We start from the raw sequence: 24133 nt of genomic DNA on the forward strand, positions 1-24133 counted from the left end.
GGTTTAAGTTGACCTAGTTCTTCTTGACATTGTTGCTCCTTGGTTGGATATTGTTCACTCCTCTCTGATTGACCTTTTGGTGTGATATTTGTGTGTTATGGACTTAAAGACCTTTCGGCTTGATTTGTGTTTGTTTTGTTTTTCTTAGTTGACCTGATGGTCTAATATAAATATTGCCATTTAATTCAATTATCTTCGCGGAGAGAGAGAGAGAGAGAGAGAGAGAGAGAGAGAGAGAGAGAGAGAGAGAGAGAGAGATGTGTGGCAACATCCATGTCATTTCTTGTGTGTGGCTAGATGAGCTATGTGAGTGTGGGTTCTATAATTAGCCATCTAGGTGGCGGTTTTTCCATCTACCCATTCCAGGTTTGTAAAAAATCGATTTTTCTTACACATTTTAAAGGACAGGTATCTCCTTGTCCTAGAAACATGGACTATTTGATAGTGTTCCTCTTCATATAGTTACATAGACCGACTACTACTAGAAACTATTGACTTTTTTTTCCCAAATGGTTATGAGAAAAGTCTTGTATGGGTCGCCACCAGGTGAGCTAGGTTGGGTCACCGCGTGACCCGAGTGCGATAAGTGATGGACAGCCAACTTCCGTAGTCTATGGATCGGGAGGCTAGTCTGCATGCGCATGGTGACACAAAGAACACGAAAGATAAAAGATGAAGCTAGTCTGCATGCACATGGGGGTGACACAAGAATATAGGCTAATCTAGGACAACTGCCAAAGCCTGCTACGCTGTTCCTCGCGAGACTTGGCTTGCGGCTCTCGTCACGGCGGTCCTTGCATCTGTTTTCCTCGAGGTAACATCGACAGCGGTTGCTCCATTCTAGGGTTTTCTGTCAAGATCTCGTCTCGGTCGGTCGGTCGAGAGATTTAACGTCTGCAAAACGCCAAAAACGGCGTATCACACCTGAGGCTGTAGTACAACTGCGGATACATCCTGTCATAGAGTATAACCAAACGTACAATCAATAGTATGGCTTTCAACAAGGGATCAGACTATACATTCCTATAAGTATAGAGAAAGCTAAAAAGCTAAAATGCTGAATATTGAAAGAAACAAGCCCTAGGACCTGAATAAGATTTACTCGAATCCATATGTCTGATATAGTGTCTGCTTATTGCAATATCTCCCTTATAGAACTGCTCCTGCATAGGAGGGACTGAAGTGTCTTGGCAGGTGGCTTCCTGTGGTGGACAATAACAACCAAAGCATTCTTCATGGCTGTAATTTAACGATCAAGTAAATGTGTGCCTTACTTGAAGTTGAATCAATGGAGTTTGTTTACAGGGTAGATAGATTTAGAGTATAATCCAGGTCTTCTACATCAAGATTTGGGTATGGATAAGAATCACCTAACACAGACGTAGCTCTTAACTCAGCCTCCTGAGAATTCAACTTTCCAAAAAGTAAATGTGGCTGCTCTAAAGAAGATGTGATGCATGGTTTCAATGCTGTAGAAATGGAAGAAATCGGAATAAGCGTGAAAGGCGACTGTAGGAGGCTGGTTGCATAGACATTGACAAGTGGATGCTGAAAACACAGTTGCTTTTTGGTCATCTACTGAAAATGCCAGGAAACTGATGGTGTGTTTTGCTGATCACATAGGGCAAAGCTGCAGCAAACAGCAGGTAGCAGATAGCTAGCAGAAGGTTGCCTAAGCAAACAAGAATTAAGACAAAGTTCACGAACCAGAAAGGCAGAAAATTAGATTCTGTGGGAATCTACTGTGATGGATCGTACAACCCAATAGAGAAAAGAGAAACATTACAAAGAAAGAAAAACATTGCAAATGAACTCAGAAGAAGAATGCTTAGAAAATGGAATCCATATACCAAGGCGAGATAATACAGAAACAATAGTGTCATTAGCTGTGTGGGCATTGGCACATGTGAAGATATACTAGGGTTTGCATTGAGTAAGCATATAACGTATGAGCATGACTAAAACAGAATAACTTAGAGAATAATACAACACTACAAAAACACAAACACAAACAAAGAAGAAAGAGAACTTTGAAGTGAATGAATCAATACTGTAAATGATGGAAAGCGTGGTCAAGATGCTCAAAGGAAGAGCAATAAATGTAGTTGGAGTGCGATGTCCATTGAAGATGGATCCCAAGTGCTATAACCACTAGTTGGAGCTGAAAAAGTGTTGAATGTGGAAGGGCAGCAGGCTAATAACCAAAAGTGCATTAGTAGTTGGAGGCTGAAATCTGGTAAACAAAGTAGTGCACCACCAACTAGAGGCTGGAAACTGATCATCAAGGCTGTAAACAACAGGGCACCAACTGAGAAGGGTCAGTTGGGGGCCTGCACTATCATAAGCACAAGCTGGCTGATGTAGACAATGATACTGATTAGCAGGTCGGCCAATTAGGACAGCAAACATAGTAGTTATGGGCAGGAAAATCAGTCTCCAACAGCTAAATTCTAATGCCAACAATAGTGGATAGGCACTTGATAAAGGGGCTGCAGTCGATGATGGCTGGACAGTAGATGGAGAGGGGCTATAGGTTGAAAACAGGGTGCCGATAGTAGTAGAGAGTGTATGGACTGATGTAACTTGCAAAACAAGGATAGGCTGAATGGAGGGCAGCTTGAAGTGATAACGTTGGCAAGTTTGTCTCCCACGACTTCACCGAGTTCTTACAGAAGCTGCTCATTCGGTGTGAGCTCACCTCTTACCAACTTCCCATTTTAGAATGAAGTGGTAAGAGTGTAAGAATTGGATTGACCTACTTGCAAAGTCATCTGCTTCATGGCCACCTCCTAAGGATTGGTTACCTTGTTGGTATCAGTAGACTGTGTAGAATTCAATGATTATCCCAAACACTTTGCTAGGCTTATTTTACATCCTTGGGCATTCGTGTGGATGCCAACAACATTGGTCCTAAAGTGCCCCTAGTGCATTTGCACTAGGGTGCTAGCACTTTAGGGCTTGGGTAACCGGGTTCTATTTATAGGATTCAAGGCCCATTTGTGCGTATCATTGTGTGATCAATATTCCTGGACTTTTGGCCCATGGCCATCGTGTTTGTACACTAGGACGATATGGTTGGTGATACGGGATGTGAACTCTTGGGATGCAATTGTGACCCTAGGCTTGGGGGTGAGCTGGTTTGGCTCTATGGTTGGGAGGCTAGTTTAATGCCCATCCCCTTTATGGTTTTATATTGTGGGTACGGCTTGTGTTGTGTTGCAAATTGGATCCTAGGAGCACATTTCACTCACTTCCCATGGCCTTAGAGCCTCGATAGAGATGGAGGATCTTTGACAACTGTTCATGCATTCACATTTCAGTCTCTAGTGTGATCATTATTCCTTGGCTATGTTCAGACCTGTTAGTGGCCATATTGTATGGAGTTCCATCTACCATAGCCTGCTTATCTCACTTGCAGAGCTCCATCCCTGATAGTGGTATTAAAGCAAAAGATTTGATCTATTCATACATAACAAAGGTTAGCCAAGCAATTCATGTATACGGCCCATGACAAGTGCAACTATAGAAGAAGTAGAAGTAGAAGAAGAAGGAGAAGAGGAGCAAGGTGCTGACCTGGCTGCCTAATGAGTGCCTAGATTGCTATTCATGCTCCCACTCCTTTAGAGCTTGTTGCCTATGCTTGCATAGCCAACCAATAGCTTTTGTGTTCATTGGTTTTTGCGCCTTGAAGGCTAAATTACAACAAGCATTTGATGTTACAAATTGTGGCCATTTGCACTATTGACTTAGCATATAGTTAGTCGAAGGGGGCATCGATCAACAACAATCTAAGTATGTTGTGTGAAGGAAACTGTGGAGTAGGTGCTAGGATTTGCATTGAGGAAACACAAAGTGTATGACCACAACAAAAACACAACAATGCAGACATAGACGTGTAAAACTTAAACCCTAAAAGCAAAACTTAAAGTTCAAACACAGAAACAGACACGAGCAGGAGAGAGAAAGAGAACAACTCTAAAGTGAATGAAAATTGTAAATTAATGTAAGAGTGTATAGAGTGCCCAAGGATAGAGTAGTAGTGTTGGAGAGTGACATTCACCGTAGACGGATCCCAAGTACTACGACCACCAGTCGGAGTGTTGGAGATGAGGAAATAGTCAAATGCAGATTCCAGAGGCTGCTGGAAAACCTAATCTCAGAAGTAGTGATGCTGGAGGAGGCAAGCGGCACGAGAAAGTTGCAAACACAAGCTTGGGAGGAGTCACTTGTTGATATGGAAGGTCAGCTCATTGTTGCATGGGGTAGATGATGCCAAATGCAAGGTGGGGAGGCAGTTTGAGGGTTGCTGATGGCTACAGCAAAATGCAGTAGTGGAGGAGGTGCTAGATATAGAGGGTGGCAGCAATGGAAGGAGTTGCCAACAGTTGGAGCACTAGATGATGGTGTGGCAGTAGTTGTGAAGGCCAATTGGTGAAATTGGACCCGTTAAAACGAGTCTTATCCGTGAAGGCATTCTTGGCCATTGCAATAGAAGTGGTAGTGCTAGGAGATGAATAAGATGTGTAATGAGGGTAGGGTGGGGGAGTGGAGTACACTTGGGAATGAATCCCAGAGTGCCCATCATGCATGCAGGAAGTGTGCACAATGGATTTTAATGTGGGCATTAACTGACTAGATATGGGTATAGCATGGTAATCGCATGAGGAGCCCATGGAGGAGGGATAGGGACACGTGGAGTAGAGAATAGGAATCCCTGCGTAGGAGTGACCCATGGAAAGTGTGATGACACACCATAAGTAGAGGATGGAGATCCTTGCGTTTGAGAGGTCAAAGGATGTGTGACTAGGGGTGGTGAGAGTGATGCCCATTAGAGCCGTCGTGGTGGGAAATGATATGCTTGCTTGTAGAAAGGTAGAGTGACCTGTGTTAGAGGGTGGCATGCCTTGGAATGAAGCCCCATTTTTCAAAGTGGCTCGAGGCTAAGTGGATGGTACAATGCTAAAGGGTGGCATTCCTTGTAACGATGCACCGTGATGTGAAGTGGTAGGAAAGTGTGAGTATGGAACGGAGAATGAGAATGTGCTAGGAGCAAAAATGGAGGTTCCAACTCGGAGTGTGGGGGATACAGATGTGGAGTGTAATCCAAGGTTTTGGAACGAAGAAGAGAGGAAATCAAGGTGTGGGCTAGAAGAGAGTGGGATGTGAGGAATTTGAGAAGAGTAGTTTACATGCTCAAATGAAACAAGAGATGTAGATATACATGATGAAGGATGTCTGCTTCGAGAGTCCCCTCTATTGAATTTTATATACAGAAAATCATTAGGATCATGCACACCAAAAGAAGATACAGGAGAGGGTTTTGATTCATACGACTTTTAAGGGGTTGTATGAATTTGACACATTGTCTAGTTGAGATGAAGAAGATGGGTTGCGAGTCGTTCCAAATGTTGTATGTCCTCCATGATCGGGAGAGGTGACCAGCCTTACCAACCGGTCCGGATGGAGTAGCAAAGTTGGTAGGAAGAGTGTAAGTTCGACTAAACATGATGTGCAAGTACTCTTCAAACTCCTCTATTATGAGATTGAAATCTAGAACAGGAGAAAACAATGAAGATCAAGGTGAAGGTAGGGTGTTTTCTATCTTGCCAAGTCCATAATGCCTCCTTAGGGCCTCCAATGATGGTGAAGCTTGATAAGACATTATAGGGTCCCAAGAAGAAGGTGTCTAAGACATTGTGATTCGGTTATGAGTTATTCGCGTGCCTCACACAAAACCAAGCCTTCACAATATCCTTAGGATACTCCTACAAGAGCATTGGCTTTGATACCATGTGAAGGAAATTGTGGAGTAGCTGCTAGAGTTTGTGCTAAGGAAACATAGAGTATATGACCATAATAGAAACACATCAATATAGACACAGATGTGCAAAACTCAAACCCTAAAAGTAAAAATAAAAAATCAAACACAAGGAAAAGGAGAGAGAAAGAGAACAACTCTAAAGTGAATGAAAGTTGTAAATGAATATGAGTGTATAGAGTGCCCAAGGGCGGAGCAATAGTGTCAGACAGTGATGCCCACCCGGAGATAGATCCCAAGTACTGTGAACACCAATTGGAGCGTCGGAGGTGAGAAAACCGTCAAATGTAGATGCTAGAGTTGCTCGAACACCTAATGTTAGGAATAGTGATGCTGGAGGAGGTAGGCAGCACCAAAAAGCTGCAAACGGAAGGTGGGGAGGACATGTTTGCTGATGTGGAAGGTCAGCCCACTATTGCTTGGGGTAGATGATGCCAAATGCAAGTTGGGGAGGGAGTTTGAGGGCTGGCGATGGCTGGTACAGTCAAATGCAGCAATGGAGGCGGCGCTAGACTGGAAATAGTGGAAGAAGTCGCAAGTAGCTGGAACGCTTGATGATGGAGTGGCTGCAGTGGTGGCGAAGGTTGGACAGCCACATGGAGGAAGGCTGATAGCTGAAAATCTACACACAAGGGTTAGAAAATTTGCACAAGGGATGATGACTCAATGGGGGAAGCATATCTATTTATAGATGTGGATGGACCCTCCCAAATTAGAATTTCACAGAAACTCCCTCGAATCGTCCCCATTTTAGGGTTTTTCATTAAATAAACATGTTTTGGGGCTGTTTAAGAGGCTAATCAGCATGTAATGCATTTTTTAGCTCAAATGTTAGACAACTCCTTGAGCGTTTTTAGATGAAAAATTGCAAGTTTATTTCTACTCTTGAGATAGGCCACAAGTTTATACTTAGATGATGTAGGAGATCCATTTGATGCTCTTCAATCTATCAATAGGTTGTTGGATGTTAGTTGCACTTGTGTAATACTATATGCATGATTGGATATTCTATTTAATGTTTCTCAGTTGGGGTGTTTCATGCAATGCCTTGGCACGAAGCATTGGCAAGTAGTAAAACATTTCTTTCGCTATCTTAAAGGCACTTAGTTGCTGGACCTCTTATACCCTAGAGGTCTCTTTTCTCACATTCATTCACGTACAGTGATTGGGCTGGTTATTTTGATAGTGAGTGTCCACTAGTGGTAATTGTTTCATGCACCTCTTGGCTAAGCAAGCAGCAGTCTATAGTGGTCACATGTAGCTATAAAGCTGATTATAAGGCAATATCTATAACTACATTGGGATGTGTACGGATTAGACACCTTTTGGTTGACCTTAGTGTGGGACACTAAGCACCTGAGTGCAAAATTTGCTTTTGATGGGTTAGAGACTTCAATAGTTGGCGTTCTAATTACATGTTTTCCATGGGCTTGGCTCCCATTTATGGTCCAGTTGAAAGCAAGAGACAGTTGTTGCATCTTTAGCCAAGGTTGAATATTGGGCCTTGTATGATGGTATTATTGAGGCCATCTACTCCACGAGTTTGATGGCAAAGTTGCATTTTTTGTATGAGGCTCCTACAATGCTCTACTGCTACAATGTTAGTGCAATTGTGCTTGTTGGCAATCCAAAATTCTCTAATAAGAGAGAATATCTAGGAGCTTATTGATACTTGAGAGTAGGTGGAACATGGCACAATTTACTTGCCTTTGTGCCTTGATTGGTGACCCATGTGGACATTGCTTATGAAGCCTGTAATTGACCCTTGAGTATCTTTACAAGTGCACTGGTTTTGCTCCACACTCCCCTTTGGCATTCTCATGATGGGAAGAGGGGGGGACCCATAGCTTTCCCTTCCACCTTTTGGTGGTGAGATTGGGTGGCTTTCCTCTCTTAGTACTTGTAGGGATTTTTTCATTGACTTTGTCTCATCATGTGTTTGTATAATCTTTGGTATTGAGATGATTATTCTTGTAAAAGGGTGCTTGAGTATGTGAAGAATATCCCTGTGAGGGCGCATTGCTCAAGTGACACTATTGTGCTCATGCATCCCATTTTGCATTACACCTTGTATCACCCATACATTGCATTGTGCTTATGTAAAATAGGAGTTTAGAAGAGATGAAAACTATGAGAGTAGGTCCCTCCAAATGAAAGCCCTTGCATTGTGTAAGCATTCTCCCTTTCACCTCATCAAAGAGTGGTTGATTCGAATACCTGCAGCAGTCACGCTGTCAGCTTTCTGTCTTCATTAGTTATTCTACACCACTAATACTTGGATGATAGTGCCCAACAAGCTCAGCTAAGAACAAATGCTCTTCTTTGATCAACTCCCACTCCCACAAAGGTGAATGATACCATGTGAGAGTGCACAATGGAAAGAAAAGTGAATATGGAGTGAAAAAAGAAGAAGGAGACTAAAAGAAATGTAGTAGAATGAATGAATAGGAGTGATAAAGGATTGAATGATACAAGGGTGCAACAGTTAGCCCCAACATGTAGCTCGAAATGTGAATGTGGGTGCTAGACGGAGGCAAGAGGGTAAGACAAACGCATGAGGGCTGGTTGATTGAATGGAGGTGAATAGAGGATAATAGTGTCAAAAGATGACGTACCAGTGAGGCAGTAGGGTTTGCAGGGAGGAACACGGAGTAAACTCAGCAAACATGGAGAAGAGAAAAGAAGAGAGAAGAAACTTTGATGAATGGAATGATGAAGTTCTGAATCATGGAGTGAATGTGATACAAGGAAACAAGGGTGCCGTAGCACAAGGAAGATGATGAAGACAACCATGAACTAGGAACCGCAATGTCCTCCTGAAGGGGTGTGAGGGTAGTGGAGAGGTTGGAGAGAAGAGGTGACGGACTGAATGAATCAGCCGTTAGGAATGAATGAGAGAGTGGCCTATAAATAGACACAATCAGTTTAGGAGGCATCCCTTTTTGGGGCTGTAAACCCTAAACGCAAAATGCAGAAATGTAAAAACACAAATTGCGGGTGAAGGGTTTCTCAACACCCCCTCTCAGACCCTAAAAGGGAAACAAGAGAAGAGTGAGATGGAGATACAATGCTACATGCTGAAGAATGCTCATGTAGTAGGTGCCACTTGGACAGTGTCCCTCATGGGGAAACTGTTCACTTGCCCAAGTGCCTTAGAACAAAGATGATGAAAATATCCAATACATAGAAGGAATGTCAGACTTTGTGTGGTGTGGAGAACCATAAGGATATGCTCGTACTTGATCTTGGGAGGTGGCTCCATGCTAACCAAGGGACGAAGAAGATCCACCCTGTAATCTGAGAATATCACGTGAAAGGAGAACTTTGAAGATAATCGGGAGACAGGATGAGCTGTAGAACCCGAAACTCAACCTCAAGAGAGAAGCCACTAGCTTCGTGACTCCATGCTGGAAGGAATATTTTGGCCTAGCCACCAAATTGTTGTTGAAGACCCAAGGGCCCCGCGATCTAGGTAGATCCTCTGGATCTTGGGTATGAGTAGAGGAAATGATTGCTCAAAGGAGAGCCACTCCTCAAAAGTGAAAGGTGGTGGTGTGTGAAGAACTTCATGGCACATAGGGTCTCTCTCCGAATCGAAAGGAGTAGAAGTAGGAGCCCCCCTTGAAGCCGAAGAAGAACTGGAAGCCCCCTTTAAGGGCGAAGTAAGAAAATCCCCCTCTGAATCCTAGTCTGAGAGAGAAAGGGAATCCAACCACTCATGGCTCACGGACTGTGAAGCATCTGATGACGAAGGAAGTGCTGTCGGTTGTGCCGAAGAAGGTATCGGGGGCTTGAAAGAAGAAGTCGGAAAGCACCTAGAAGTGGCCTTTCAAACCTGAGTGGAAGAGGGTGTGGAAGAAGGAGACTTAGGATGAGTCAAGGGTGGGGAACAGTCACGGGCTCTTAGGAGAGTGGACTGTGGAGGAGGTGTGGGCCGTGGAAGCCACTGTACCCAGAAGTGGGTGGGGGAAACCTCCGCGTAGTGGGGTGGTCTCCAAGAGGGCTTATTGCTTGGTAAGGTCTTAGAGCCTCTGTGTGCTCGAAAGGACTTAGTGCACGTCAGATGCGGCTTATTGCCTTGAGCATAATAGTGATAGCCGATGCAGAATGATCTCAGTGGCCCAAAAAGGAGAGGTGGCACAAGGAGTGCCTGGTGGAAGACGCATATACTCTAGAGGGGTGGGGAGTAAAGGTTGATGTCGACAGTCTTCAGTGGGATGACCGTTCGTGTCGCAGCAATAGCACCCAATAGAAGGGCAATCTGTTGGTGGAGATGCCATGGTACCACCATTGAATGCCAAAGAGGTAGCACGTCTCTTCTCTATACACATGCATTCAAGTTACATGGCCTACTACCCTTAGCCATAGTGTCAAATAGAGATGGAAGATTCATGAGTTACATGTGGAAGGAACTCTTCAAGACCCTGAAAACACAGTTGTGATTCTCATCATTCTTCCACCTTGAGACAGATGGGCAAACAAAAAAGAGTCAACCAAGGCATTGAAGATTATCTTAGGAGTTACACTTAGGCGAACCAAAAGGATTGGGCCTTGTACCTTGATGTGTTGGAATTCCACTATAATAGCTCCATCCACTTCACCATAGGTTACATACCCTTTGAATTGGCCACAGGAAAAGAAGTCATTACACCCCTTGCCTTAGCATATGGAGCGGCCAAAGCAGAAGATCAAGATGCAGAGGAATTCTTGAAGAAATGGAGAGGCTAGAATGCAGCAGCCAAAGAGCCTCAAACAAAGATGTGGCAAATTGGAGAAGGGAGGGTGGGAGGGAGAAAAAGGATATCTCCCAATGCACAGCGGAAACGATAGAGAAATCAAATGTTGATGCCGAATCCGCCTTCGGTCTTTGTCTTCTCTGATGAGGAGGATCTTTGTGGGCAAACGTAGCCAAGGAAGGCTGGATTTGATGCAGATGACAGTGCAGGAGAGAGAAAGACTAAAAACGCAGGAAAAACCAGCAACAATAGTCAATATGCTGAAATCAACTCCGAACAGTGTGTAGTAGATTGGAAACATGCACCAGACTTTTATAGACAGTAATGGCTAGCGTGGACCATGATGTCCTCCGTGTCCTGGGTGTGGGAAGCAAAGCTGAAATACCTGAAACCTGCAAAAACGAGATTGTTTTTCTAAATGGAGAGTGATTAGCAACAGTCGCTCTGCTGTAAACAGCTGCAAACTACGGGTGGAAGGCTGGAAAACAGGCACCAGGCTGTAGATGACAGCAAGGGATAGCTGAGACTGCGATGTTCTCCGCGAAAGGGGTGTGGGTAGCAAGCTGAAAACACCTGAAACCTGCATAAACGAGATTTTGATGCAATGGAAGAAGAAGAGAAGTGGATGCCGAACCTGCCACCGGTCTTTGCCGTCGGTGGAGTGGAGGATCTTTGCCACTGTTTGAGCAGATCCAGCTCTAATTCCATGTCAAAAGATGACATACCAGTGAGATAGTAGGGTTTGCGGGGAGGAACATGGAGCAAACATGGTGAAGAGAAGAGAAGAGAGAAGAAACTCTGATGAATGGAATGATGAAGTTCTAAATCATGGAGTGAATGTGATACAAGGGAACAAGGGTGCTGTAGCACAAGGAAGATGATGAAGACAACCACGAACCAGGAACCGCAATGTCCTCCTGAAGGGATGTGAGGGTAGTGGAGAGGTTGGAGAGAAGAGGTGACAGATTGAACGAATCAGCCGTTAAGAATGAATGAGAGAGTGGCCTATAAATAGGCACAGTTAGTCTAGGAGGCACCCCTTTTGGGGCTGTAAAACCTAAACACAAACCCTAAAAGTAGAAATGCAAAAATGCAAACTGCGGGTGAAGGGCTTCTCAACAAATAGTCTATGGAGATGGTGTAGCCTATATATAAAGAGGCGATAGAGGTAGCAGGTCAGTGTGTATTGAATGCAGGTTTTGCCTGTTTAAAATGCGATAAATGCCACGTAAAGTAAAGAAAATGCTGTCTAGGTGCCCATAAATGTCCACTCTGGCTAGAACAATGGCTGCTTGCCCAAAAACTGAGGAAACAGGCTGCCTAGACTAAAATGCAGTTGTGGACCTCCATTAAGATGTCTGGACAGATAAAATGATAGACAGATACAATGTTAGAGCTCCAAATGTCCTCGTCTAATTTAGATCGAGGTTCACAGGCAAAAGATGACCACATGTTGACGCACATGACTACTAGCAGTTAGGACTTGTCTTACCTTTTGTCACCATTAGAAGAAGACTATACTAGAGCCCCCTTTGAAGTGGACAATATGGGGTAGTTATTTTTATGGACTTGATCATGTAGCCTTGTGTAACACGAGCTGGCGTTTGAACTCATAAAAGTTTGGGAGTTGAGGCAATGGAATGATTGCTGCACAAAGTGGAAATATATGGGGGCAGCTTGTTTGACTTGATTGTCATGTGACTTTAGAGAGCCAATGGTGGTGAATTCGGTGAGTATGCACCAATACTCAGCCATTGTGACCTTTTAATAGTTCCTTCGTTAATTGAGAATTCTTGTAGCTAGTGATTGATACATCAGGTTTGATCTCTCACCCCACAATGATCAATGAGACAACTCCAATGATTGGATGCTAGGGGAAAATGCAGTACCTTCGTGCGAAACTTAGGTAGTACTTTCATCTGCTCAACGTTTGTTGTTGCTAGGTGATGATAGAGGGCTGAATCAGTAAACTGCAGTCCGTCCTCCTGATGGTGGTAGGAAGCAATGGTGACAAGAAGTTGGGATGCTCCAAACTGAAGCAAACAAAGCACTGAACGATGTCATTAGTAGCTCGAATCAAACACAGATTTGGGCAGCCTCCAGATGATCAAGGTGGCTGTAGGAGATGGTCACGGCAGCAGCTGGAAGTGATGGACAGCAGCCAATTATTGAATATGGCAACCATGGAGTGAGTAGACTGATGGAAGAACTAGGATACAAGTGACCTAGTGCATACTCTATTTATAGAGATGGAACCAACCAAAGCTCAGGGTTTTGCTTATGGGACATTGAAGCATATTTGAGCTTCAAGGCTGTGAGCCAATGAAGGCTTAACGTTTAATGCACCTTTTTTAGACAAAAACATGCAGTACCCTCTTTATGTGAAGCCTTTCTCCTTTATTTCCTCATTCATAGCTTGCATAAGGATGTTAATTTCTTTAACATTGTTCAACCTCATAATGTGCAAATTTACAGGCTCTTTCCTGTACATAATAGAGGCAGTCTGTATACACACACTGATGAAAGATGAGCTTTTTCATAACAAAGTGATGTCGGTATGCTCAAAGCATTCAATATCTGTTTCTGATCTTTGTGGCAAGTACTTATATTTCAAGATGCTAGGTTCATTTGATACGAAGCAAACAATTCTTTAAGTGTTGAGCAAACAGTTTATATTTGGTGTTGTTTTTGCAAGTCTTTAGATGATCGGCTCCTGTTAGTATTATGAGTAACTAAAAGCATGACAGAATGAAAAATGAAATGGGGTACTATCGGGTTGAGACTCATCTTCGACTAAAGCCGTCTGCTAGACCTTCACCAGCATTACATGTTGATACTTCAAAAAGAACCCTTCGAGTAGACTTAAGGGATGCTGGTGGAGGCCCACCCAGAAAACATGGTGATCAACTCACTTTCAATTTCGACAGCATCATCCAAGTATGTCATGAGCCAGAGGCTGACATTGATCTACTAAATTTTAAGACTTGTACTGGCATGCACATTTTGCATTTCATGTTTTTCTATGGCAGTGGGCCTAAAAATAAACCTCACACTGGTACCTTTTCTGGGCCTGAAAAATAAACAAAGCTGATGTACAAGAGAACATGAATTTTTGAATCTCTGCAGAGCACAAAGCAGGATGCTGTATTCAACGACTGTACAATGAAGGTAGTCAAAGATGTCTTGTGTGGTTATAATGGGACTGTACTGGCATATGGTCAATCTGGATCTGGAAAGACCTACACAATGTCTGGTGATCTGAAGGTTCACCCTATTACTGTTGATTTCTAATGATAGTCACTTAAGTATATAATGAAGATCCTGGAGTATATGACACTCTCTAATTTAAACGTATTTTTATCTGTTCTCTCTGATACAGGTTAGTGCACATAAAGGATTAATCCCAAGAGCAATACAACACATATTTGCTGAAAAGTCAGGAAGGCCTGAATCAGAAACTTCGATATATGTATCCTATCTTGAAGTCCTGAATGAGGTAGGTTCCTTGACTAATCACAATTTTTGGATACCAAGGCTTTATACACTTGAGATCTAGGTAATTCTCATTCTTTGGAACTGCATTCTTTACTAAGGATCCACTTCTCTGTACACTGTATATAGGTAATCTATGATCTTCTGACAGACAGAAAAGATACTTCTCGGGTTGTCACAATCATGGAGGAAAGTTCTTTCACAGAATTCAAAGGGTTAAGCCAGTGTCTGTGCAATACAGAAGAAGATGCACTAAAATATTTTATGAGGGGTGAGCGCCGTCGTTCTACAGCTGCAAATACAATGCATAAGGTTTGTAGAATATTGTGTGCTCTGTCTATTTTCAAGTTGTTGAGTCATGCTAAAAGTTGTTGTTCTCAGGTGTCAAACAGGTCACATTGCATGTTTACAATTTATGTTGAGAGGCACACTAGAGTGAGGGACTTTCCTGAGCGAACAGCTGCCAAGCTCAACCTTGTAGACTTAGCTGGATTTGAGAGGATAAAAGGCATAGATGTATATCAACAACCTGATAAAGAGATTCTAAGCATCAATAAATCTCTGACATTTCTTGAACAGGTGAAAAGAACAGCCTTTACCTCATTCAGTCTTTGGAGGAAATTGTTCACAGCATTTAGATCTATGATTAAATGTTACATTAACTAGCATGTGGAAGGATTTAAATGATATACAAGGATACAGCCTAAGAATTGCATTTCAATGTTTGCATGCAACTTTTGAAATGAGAAACTGAAGGGTAAAGATAGGAGGACATGCTTTTTTGCATAAACATATACTTTCTCATTGACAAATTTCTGGAATTTTGTAAGGACCATTTCAGAGGCTGACACTTCAGCCAAATGTTTGTTGTAGTTGTTTAATCATAAGCTGCTGAAGTTAACACTGTTGGCATCAAATGATCACCATTGTTATGATGATGTGGCATCAAATGGTCATTGTTGTTATCATGATGATGAGCACCACTGCCATTACCACTGCAATCACCAGCACCGGCACTAGCATCGGTACCAACACCACCTCCTCCTCCTCCTCCACTTTCCTTGTCTTCCTCCCCTTTGTCCTCCACATCCTCATCCTCTCCTCTGTCATTCTCATCATCATCATTGTCATCTATCGTTGTTTTCATTTTCGTTTTGCTCCTCATCATCAGCATCATCATTGTCCTTGTTGTCTCTACTTCCTCCTCCTGTTCCTCCCTCCATGTTGTCCTTCTCTCATTCTCGTCCTCTTTATTTCCTTCTTATTATATATCCATATGCTTCCAATTTGCATATGAGCATTTAACCTTTGAAGGAGGTCACCTTAAATGTGGCTTTTGTATTTCCCACCTGCTGCAGCCACCCCTTGTATTTTCTTCATTTCCCTTTGCTTCTCCTCTTCCCCATCATCACCACTGGTACCACAATCAGCATGTCTTCCTCTTGTTCCCTTGTCCTCCTCCATGATTGTCATCATGTTGATTGTTTTTGTTTCTACTCTTCCTCCCCTCATCATCATTGTTATTGTCATTGTCATCTCCTCCTTTTTGTCCCCCTCCTTGTTTTATCCTAATCATTCATCCATGTGCTTTGCATTTGCATTGCTGAGCATTTAACCATTGGATTCATATCATCCTTCTATGGATCTTGTATTTGCTACGCGAGTTAGGCTTGAGATCTCCTTCTCATCCCCTTTTGTGCTTTCTCTTGCTCCTTCTATTTTCTTCTTCTACAGCGATCTTTGGAGCAGAGTCTCTGATCTTTTGTAGGACTGGCAACTCTTTCCTATCCTAGATTTTGATTGTCCCTGGCAGGAATGGGATCTTGCAGGGCATTTGACCTTTCAATATTCTTCAATTAATCAAATCATTTCATGATCCAGGACTGCACATGGTTGACCACCAAAGCCAATGCACTTTGGGGACTGCACAAATATAAAGCTTGGTGGAAATTGACAATAATGGAGGGATGGATCAATAAGACGCTATTCAAATGCAAGATATTCATTTGGAGAATGTTGGTGGGGGGCCTCCCCTTTGTGTTGGCTCTTCACCCCAGAGATATTTCTAATGGGAATCGTTTCTTCTGTACCACTGTGGTTGAGTCTTCTTGTCACATATTCATCTACTTCCTTTTGCTTGGAAGATTTGGGTTCTCTTGGACATTTGGCATGCGGTGGTGGGGACTAGGATGCATCCTCTTGATTGGGTGTTTGGTAAAGCTAAATATCATGGTCTAGTGCAGCCTTATATGAAGTTTTTTTTCACTTTTTCAGATTTTGGGATTGCTGGCATATTTGGGTAACTCACAATGCATTCATTGGTGATATTGCCTTGGCATTCACCATCATGTTGCGAAGCTTAAGGGACTTCTCCAGTGGCATATACATCATGCTGATATCTTGGTTAGAGATGATTTAGTTTCTTGGTATTGGGTGGTCTCCTCAATAACCCTGCCCTGATGTTTGCATTTTATTGTATTTGTATGTGATATAATATAACACCTCATTAGAGAGTCCAGCTTGCTGGCTACTCTTGCGCTGTGTAGGGTGGCGGGCTTTGTGGGGAGAGAGAGAGAGAGAGAGAGAGAGAGAGAGAGAGAGAGAGAGTCAAAGAAGTCATTTGATGGACAGTGGCATATTTGGCATACTTGGAATGCCTTCATTTTTGATTCAGTATCTGGTATTCATGGTCATGTGGCCCGAATTCGGGGTTTAGTGTTGTGGAAAATCACCTCTATGGTGTCTACTGATCTGGTTCTTCTTGATATTGCTGCTCCTTGGTTGGATATTGTTTGCTCCACACCAGCTGTACTTTCAGTGTGACATTTCTGTGTTAGAGTTAGTGTAGACTTTCCTTCATGTTTGTTATTTTCAATGTTGACTTGATGGTCTGATGTAAATATTTACTACTAATTCAATTATCTTCATGAAAAAAGAGAGAGAGAGATCTATTAACATCTCTAGAAGGCTAGGATGGCTTATGAGACCATAACCAATACAATTGGTATCGCCATCTCTCATCAGAGAAGAAAAACAAAATTATGTCTAGATATACATGATAATCTGAAATGGGAAATGAAAATAAGGAAAGAGTATAGAGTATCTCCCTCTTAGTCTATGGAATCCACCAAACTCTGCCAGCTATCTCCGATTGAGTTAGTGTGGTAATCATTGTCTGTAGCGAGCAATCGTGGTGTGAATGTGTCGCATATGAGCATGCCTACGTTCTCGAGTAGGTACCTTGGGGTGTCGTGCTCTGCATAGCACTATAGCTCTGTCTATTGTGATGCCACCTGATGATGTCCCTCGATGGCACTTGTCAATAGGAGGTGTAGTGTCTAAGGTGGCAGTGGTCGGGGGGTTAGCTATATTGAAAAAGTCTGTAATACTCTTTGGAGGGGTGGACGTGGCTGGCTAGGATTGCTGATCTTGTAACAATGCTACTCTATGCTGTTGGAGCTCCAATAAGAAAATACCAAGACATCTTTGGTCCTCATAGTCCATCACTCGTCTCAATGGTCCAAAGCTCTCCTTAAAGAGGCAATGGTAGCGGCCTCGAATATCATAGTATATAGTACATCTACAAATGTAGTGTTCCTCCATCTCTGGCTCCCGTCCACAAAGCTGGCATATCCTCTCATTTGCTGCTAGCAAAATGTCTAGAGGAGGAGTGTCTAGAGAAAGAAGCAAAGGGAGCAGCTTTAATGCCTTGTGTTATTGAAAAGGATTTGCCCTTGGGATTAGTGTTGAAACTTCTTCCATTTTGCAACCATCTTGATCTTCTATTGTACTGTCCTTACCGAAAAAGCACCTGATGAAATTGGGAATAAAAGGCTTTTATGATGGTCCTTGTTCTTTGATGAACTCCTCATCACTTCTGAGCAAATACCTGGTAAAGACAATGTACTAGCAAACTTATTGTCCTGAAGGCCACCTTGAAACTATTGTACCTTTTTCACTATAGCCGCTAGTGCCCTTTGCATTGTAACATACTATAGCCATTATGTACCCTTTGCACTATAACACCATTGTAACATATTCAGCATTATATCCACTACTAAAAGTTATTATCCACTCACACAAATGATGCTCTGTCATTTTAGCCTCTTTTGGCCATGTAACTCTATAAATACCCCTCTTATGAGAATTCAAAGGGAGGAAAAATTAGAATCCAAGTTTCCACTCTTCAAGTAATGGTGATAGTGTGGTTGACGACTCTTTTATCCTTCTAAATCCTCACAGACTTCCACATCAGTCTGGCAAATTTCTCAATGCTCATTCGAGTAGGGAGGAAAGTTCTCATTCCAAAGTTTATAACAAAATAGGTGTCCTTGAAAAAGTTGAAAGTTTTCCAATTTGGTCCATAGATGGTGTGTGTGTATATATATATATATATATATATATAGATGGACAAGAGGAGAAATCTTGATCCTAGGTCAAGGAAATGCATTTTTCTTGGATATGGAGATTCAAGAGAGATGGGATACTATTTATGGGATCCAGTTGCCAGAAAGATAGTAGGCAACCATAATGTAACAATCAATGGAGAAAATATGCATAAGCAATCCGTGAGACTATTGAGATACACCACACGATATTTCAAGAGGATGGATAGCCACCGTGTAAGCTATATGTATGACTTGTCTCACATGATGCATACTTACAAGAGTCTCTAGATCTCCATAGGGATATACTCCATCTCTTGATTGTGTCCTAGTGACAAGCTACAAAGAGCCTTCATGTCATGAGGATGCGATGTCCAAGGACGATAGTCATAAGTGGAAAAAGGCTATACAGTCAGAAATGGAATTTGCATGGAAAATGCAACTTGGTAGTTGGTTCAACCACCTAAAGACAAGCATTCATTACCACACAAATGGGTGTGTAAGCTGAAAATGCCACCATTAGATGCATTGCCCAAGAATAAGGCAAGATTGGTAGCCAAAGGCTTCAAGCAAGAGAAGGCGATAGACTTTGATAAGATCTTATCACCAATAGTCAAGATGAGCATTCTTCATACAAATCTTGACTACTCTTCGTAAAATGCTTGTATTGGTTGCCAAGGACAACATAGAGCTTGTCCAGGGATGTAAAGACCACTTTCTTGCATAGAGACCTCTATGAGGACATCTACATGCAACAACCAAAGGAGTTTATTGTGTAGGGCAAAGAACAGTTGGTATGTAAGCTTAACAAAAGTCTCTATGGACTAAGGCAAGATCCAAGGGAGTGGAACCATAAGTTTGACACATTTATAAGGTCCCAAGGATAAACATGGAGTGAGACGTATTATTGTCTCTACAAGGAGGCTATGGATGGTAGTCTTATGATCTTAATCCTTTATGTGGATGATAATAGATATGCTTATTACCAAGAAGTCTATATTGGATGTGGATGAATTGAGGAAATCATTGCATGACACCTTCGACATCTAGGGTTTGGAAAATGCATGTCACATTCTTGGCATGAGAATTATGTGAAACAAACACAAGAAAATTCTCAATCAATCTTACGAAGAGTACATTGGGAAAGTACTTCAAACATTTCGAATGGAAAGGAGGAAGGTGTTGAGCTAAGAAATGCATTACATGCTGTTTAGCCTCTTAAACATCCCCAAAACATGCTTATTTAATGAAAAATGCAAAAATGGTGCATGGTTTGAGAGTTTTAATGAAACCCTAATTTGGGAGGGTCCATCCACATCTATAAATAGGCAAGTTGCCCCCTTTCAGTCCTCATCCCTTCTGTGCAGGTTTCTCACCCTAACGTGCAGATTCTGATCATCAATCTCCTACCACGTGGCAGTCTAACCTTCTTGACTACTGCCATCACTCCATCTACCCCTCCAACAGGCTTGCAACACCTTCCATACTACCACATGCTTCTTGGTGACCATCCACTACTACATTTGGACCTTCACTACCATTGCCAGTTGTCCAACACTCTGTCGTTGCTTACATTTGCATTCTAGCTGCCCAAGCAATAGGTGTAAATCATTAGGCAGTTGCTCCAGTGTCATGTTTGTTGCTTCTAGCCACCACTTTTCATAGTACTTCCCTTTGGCATTAAAATTGCTCCCTTTGCTTCTTCCTCTAGACACTCCTTCTCTAGACATTCTACTAGACTATATAAAGTGATGTCAAGTTCATCAAAGAACAAGGACTACTGTAAAAGCCTTTTATTCCCAATTTCATTAGATGCTTTTTTGGTAAGGAAAGTACTTTCCTTTGGCATTAAAACTACTCCCTTTGCTTCTTCCTCTAGACACTCCTCCTCTAGACATTCTGCTAGACTATATAAAGTGATGTCAAGTTCATCAAAGAACAAGGACCATCGTAAAAGCCTTTTATTCCCAATTTCATTAGGTGCTTTTTTGGTAAGGACAGTACTTCCCTTTGGCATTAAAATTGCTCCCTTTGCTTCTTCCTCTAGACACTTCTCCTCTAGACATTCTGCTAGATATATATATGTATGTATGTATGTATACACACACACACACACACACGTCTCAGCCAAACACATGTAAGTGCTCAAAAGAGGGTTTCTTTCTAGACTACATCTCTTTAGGGATTTTTCCTTCCAATGTCTTATTAGCTGATCTATTGATTAAATGAACCACTGTTTTGACATCTTTAGCCCAAAATCTATATGGAAGTCCTGCATTAGATAGCATGTTGGAAATCCTTTCCTGTAGGGTCCTATTCAACTCTTGTCTTCAACTCCATTTTGAGTTGGGTTTTTAAGAGTAGTAAACTTCCTCTCATACTCCACATTTCACAAAAGTTTTGAAAGGCATGAGAAGTGTACTCTTTACCATTAATAGTACACAAACATTTTAGTTTCTTGTCTAATTGATTCTTTGGATAAGCTAATAACTTTTGAAATGCATAAAAGGTATTGGTCTTTTACTGAATAGAATGTACCTATAATTTTAATATAGAATCATTAATAAATGTGACAAAGCAATGACATGGCTGTTGGGTATTTGACTCATGCCTCACTTACGCCTACGCTGATATGGGAGTGTCGGTGATCAATAGGACACTGGGGCACTTTTTACTCTCGGTAGGAGAGGTTTTTTCCCCCAGACTTATAGTCTTATTGTCGTATGTGCTTATGTGCTTATGTTACACACTTATGGGCACTTAGTGTGTGTCAGGTGTAAACACCCCCTACAACCCTAAGGTTTAAGTGTTGTACTTTGTACTTTCTGGTTACACTCTTTTAGTCTATTCTTTTGGGTGTCATGCTTCACTCTATCTCTCACTCTCACACTGTCTACTGAATCTCAGCTGCACCTCGATCCTTCCATCTCACATTTGGTATCAGAGCGGTCTACAGTTTGCAGACTGAAGCTCCCACTGTCTGCAGCACCCGTCAGTTTCCCCCTGTACCTGCGTGCTTCCAGTGCACCTACAGGAGCTGTCATCTCAGCTGCCTCAGCCCTGCGTCTGCTCAGTGTGCACAGGGCGCTCGTCAGTTTTGCCAGCAAGCCTGGACGTCGACAGCCTTCAGCTCGCCAGCGCACAGTCGCCACGGTTGCCTCCAGTCGCGCCAGCGTGCAGGTTCAGTTGGTCGTCTCCTGTCGCCAGCGCCACCCGCCAGTTGCAGCTCGCGTCAGCCTGCTCGTTCGCCAGCGTGCAGCTTTCTGCGCCGCCTGTCGTCCTGTTCGTCAGTGCCCCATCTGCCCAGTCCACGTCAGCCACGGCCACCCGTTTCCTGCGCTGTCTGTCTGAAGCGACGCCAGCGCCATCACGTCCTATCCGCCCGCTGCAGTCCACGTCAAGTGTGTTTTTTTTTAAAACAAAAGTTTTAATTTTAGCCCAGAACAAAGTTCTGGAACAGGAGGTTCATACGTGGCAAGCACAGCACAGGATATAGGTGTGCGATAAATTTGATGCAAATTTCTAGACTGGATCATCAGAAATTTTGGGGCTTTTGTGTATTTTGAGGACAGTTGCATATGAACTGCTGATATAGTCACAAAAAGACTGTTTTGACAGACATTTTGGCAAAAAATTTTGGGGATTTTGATATAACAGTGTTGCTGAGCACTGTTTGCACCTTGGAAAGCGTGCATTAAAAGACAGTTTTTTGACAGAGTACGCCCTTGCACATTAATTGCTGAAGCATGTTTGTTGCAATTTCTGGAAATTTGCAGATTTCCAGTCCATACTGCTTTGACATTGCTCATTTGTACAGTCTATACTTCATAGCAGAATGGGGTAGCAGAGAGGAAGAATCGGTCACTCATGGAGATGGCCAGATGTATGCTGAAGGCAAAAAGCTTGCCTCATAGTTTTTGGATGGAAGCAGTCATGTGTGCTTGCCATATTTTGAACAGATGCCCTACCAAAGCCTTGAAGACCATCACACCTTTTGAGGCTTGGAACAGCCGTAAACCTTCTGTTGGTCACTTTCGTACCTTTGGGTGTCTTGCCTATGCCCATATTCCACAGGTACTTAGAAAAAAGTTGGACAACAAGGCTGTTAAGTGCATTTTTATGGGATATAGCAATGAAAGCAAAGGCTATAGACTCTATGATCCCGTTACAAAGAAGGTTTTTGTCAGCAGGGATGTTTTTGATAAAAAATCAGAATTATCCTTGGCTGGTTTGGACACATATCAGGCTGCCCGTGATGTTTTTGAAGGGCTGCTGCCCATTACTTTTGGTGATTCAGCTGGAGCTTCAGAAAATGAACCTAATGTTCAGCCAGCTGCTCCTATGGAAAGTGCAGAAATTCAGCCATTGGCTGATCGGAATATTTAGCATCATGCTGAAACTGAAATTCAGCAAGAGCTTGCACACAGTCAGGATGCTAGACAGCTACCTAGATGGTATTTGTAGACTATGCAAGATAGTCCTTTGGATGCACCCATGGCTGGTCGTACTAGAAGGCAAACTCGTTTGCATGATTCAGCACATACCATGGAGTTTATGCAAGTACTTTTGATAATGAAGAGCCTGAATGTTATGAGGATGCACAACATAGTGTGCATTGGATGGCAGCTATGCAAGCTGAATTAGATTCTATTACTAAGAATCAAACTTGGGATTTGGTGTCCTTGCCATTTGGGAAGAAAGCCATTGGAACGAAATGGGTCTACAAACTGAAAAGGAAAGCAGATGGATCCATTGATAAATACAAGGCACGGCTTGTAGCTAAAGGCTATGCACAGAAAAAGGGCATTGATTATGAGGAGACATTTGCTCCTACTTCCCGTATGACGACCATCAGGTCTATGATTGCTTTGGCTGCACATTATGGTTGGACAATGCATCAGCTAGATATCAAGACTGCATTTTTACATGGAGAACTTCAAGAGGAAGTTTATGTACAGCAGCCCATTGGTTTTGCAGTTGAAGGCTCAGAACATTTGGTATGCAAGCTTAAAAAGGCACTATATGGTTTGAAACAAGCTCCTAGAGCTTGGTATGCAAAAATAGATGCTTTCTTGCTTGGTCAGGGGTTTTTAAACAGCTCATCTGAGTCTACCCTTTACGTATGTAAAGAAGGGGGATCTATGCTGATTATACGTCTTTATGTTGATGACCTTTTGCTCACTGGAACACATGCTAATCAGATTTCAGCATTCAAACAAAATTTGCAGCAAACTTTTGACATGTCTGACTTGGGAGTTTTGCATTACTACTTGGGTATCCAGTTCATACATAATGCTCAAGGTATTGGGCTATCACAGTCAAGGTATATTGGGCAGCTTCTTGAGAAGTTTGGCTTACAGGATTGCAAGCCAGTTTGTACTCCCATGGAACGTGGACTGAAACTGTCATTACATGTTGACAGTGATTTGTTTGATATACATACATATGCTCCTGCAGTTGGATGTCTTATCTATCTATACAACACTAGGCCGGACATACAGTTTGCAGTTTCAGCTTTGAGCAGGTATATGCATCACCCACGTATGTCACATTGGCAAGCTGTCAAGCGTGTTTTTCGCTACTTGCAGGGTACTCGATCTCTTGGGTTGCTTTATGCCAAGGGGGGACCACTGCAGTTACATGCTTACAGTGATTCTGATTGGGCTGGTGATTATGATACACGTCACTCCACTAGTGGCAAT

General features: G+C 42.5%; 1 protein-coding gene across 4 annotated transcripts in view; it reads left to right on the top strand.

Moving 5' to 3' along the window:
* The first annotated feature begins 589 nt into the window (after positions 1–589).
* LOC148011823 (kinesin-like protein KLP1) overlaps positions 590–24133 on the top strand; it is a 95695-nt gene continuing 72151 nt past the window's right edge. For 2 of the 4 annotated variants that reach the window (XM_087670597.1, XM_087670600.1), the window contains exons 1-6: positions 590–814; positions 13257–13491; positions 13681–13818; positions 13934–14050; positions 14176–14358; positions 14428–14625. In XM_087670597.1, the coding sequence (XP_087526723.1) occupies positions 13303–13491; positions 13681–13818; positions 13934–14050; positions 14176–14358; positions 14428–14625 (825 nt within the window). In that variant the 5' untranslated portion in view covers positions 590–814; positions 13257–13302. Of the gene's footprint in view, positions 815–13249; positions 13492–13680; positions 13819–13933; positions 14051–14175; positions 14359–14427; positions 14626–24133 lie in introns of all 4 variants that reach the window. The other 2 variants (XM_087670598.1, XM_087670599.1) reach the window with 2 other exon arrangements.

This window comes from Lygodium microphyllum, chromosome 28 (genome assembly GCF_053477565.2).
Source record: "Lygodium microphyllum isolate KBCC chromosome 28, Lygodium_microphyllum_v1.1.10, whole genome shotgun sequence".
NCBI lineage: Eukaryota > Viridiplantae > Streptophyta > Polypodiopsida > Schizaeales > Lygodiaceae > Lygodium > Lygodium microphyllum.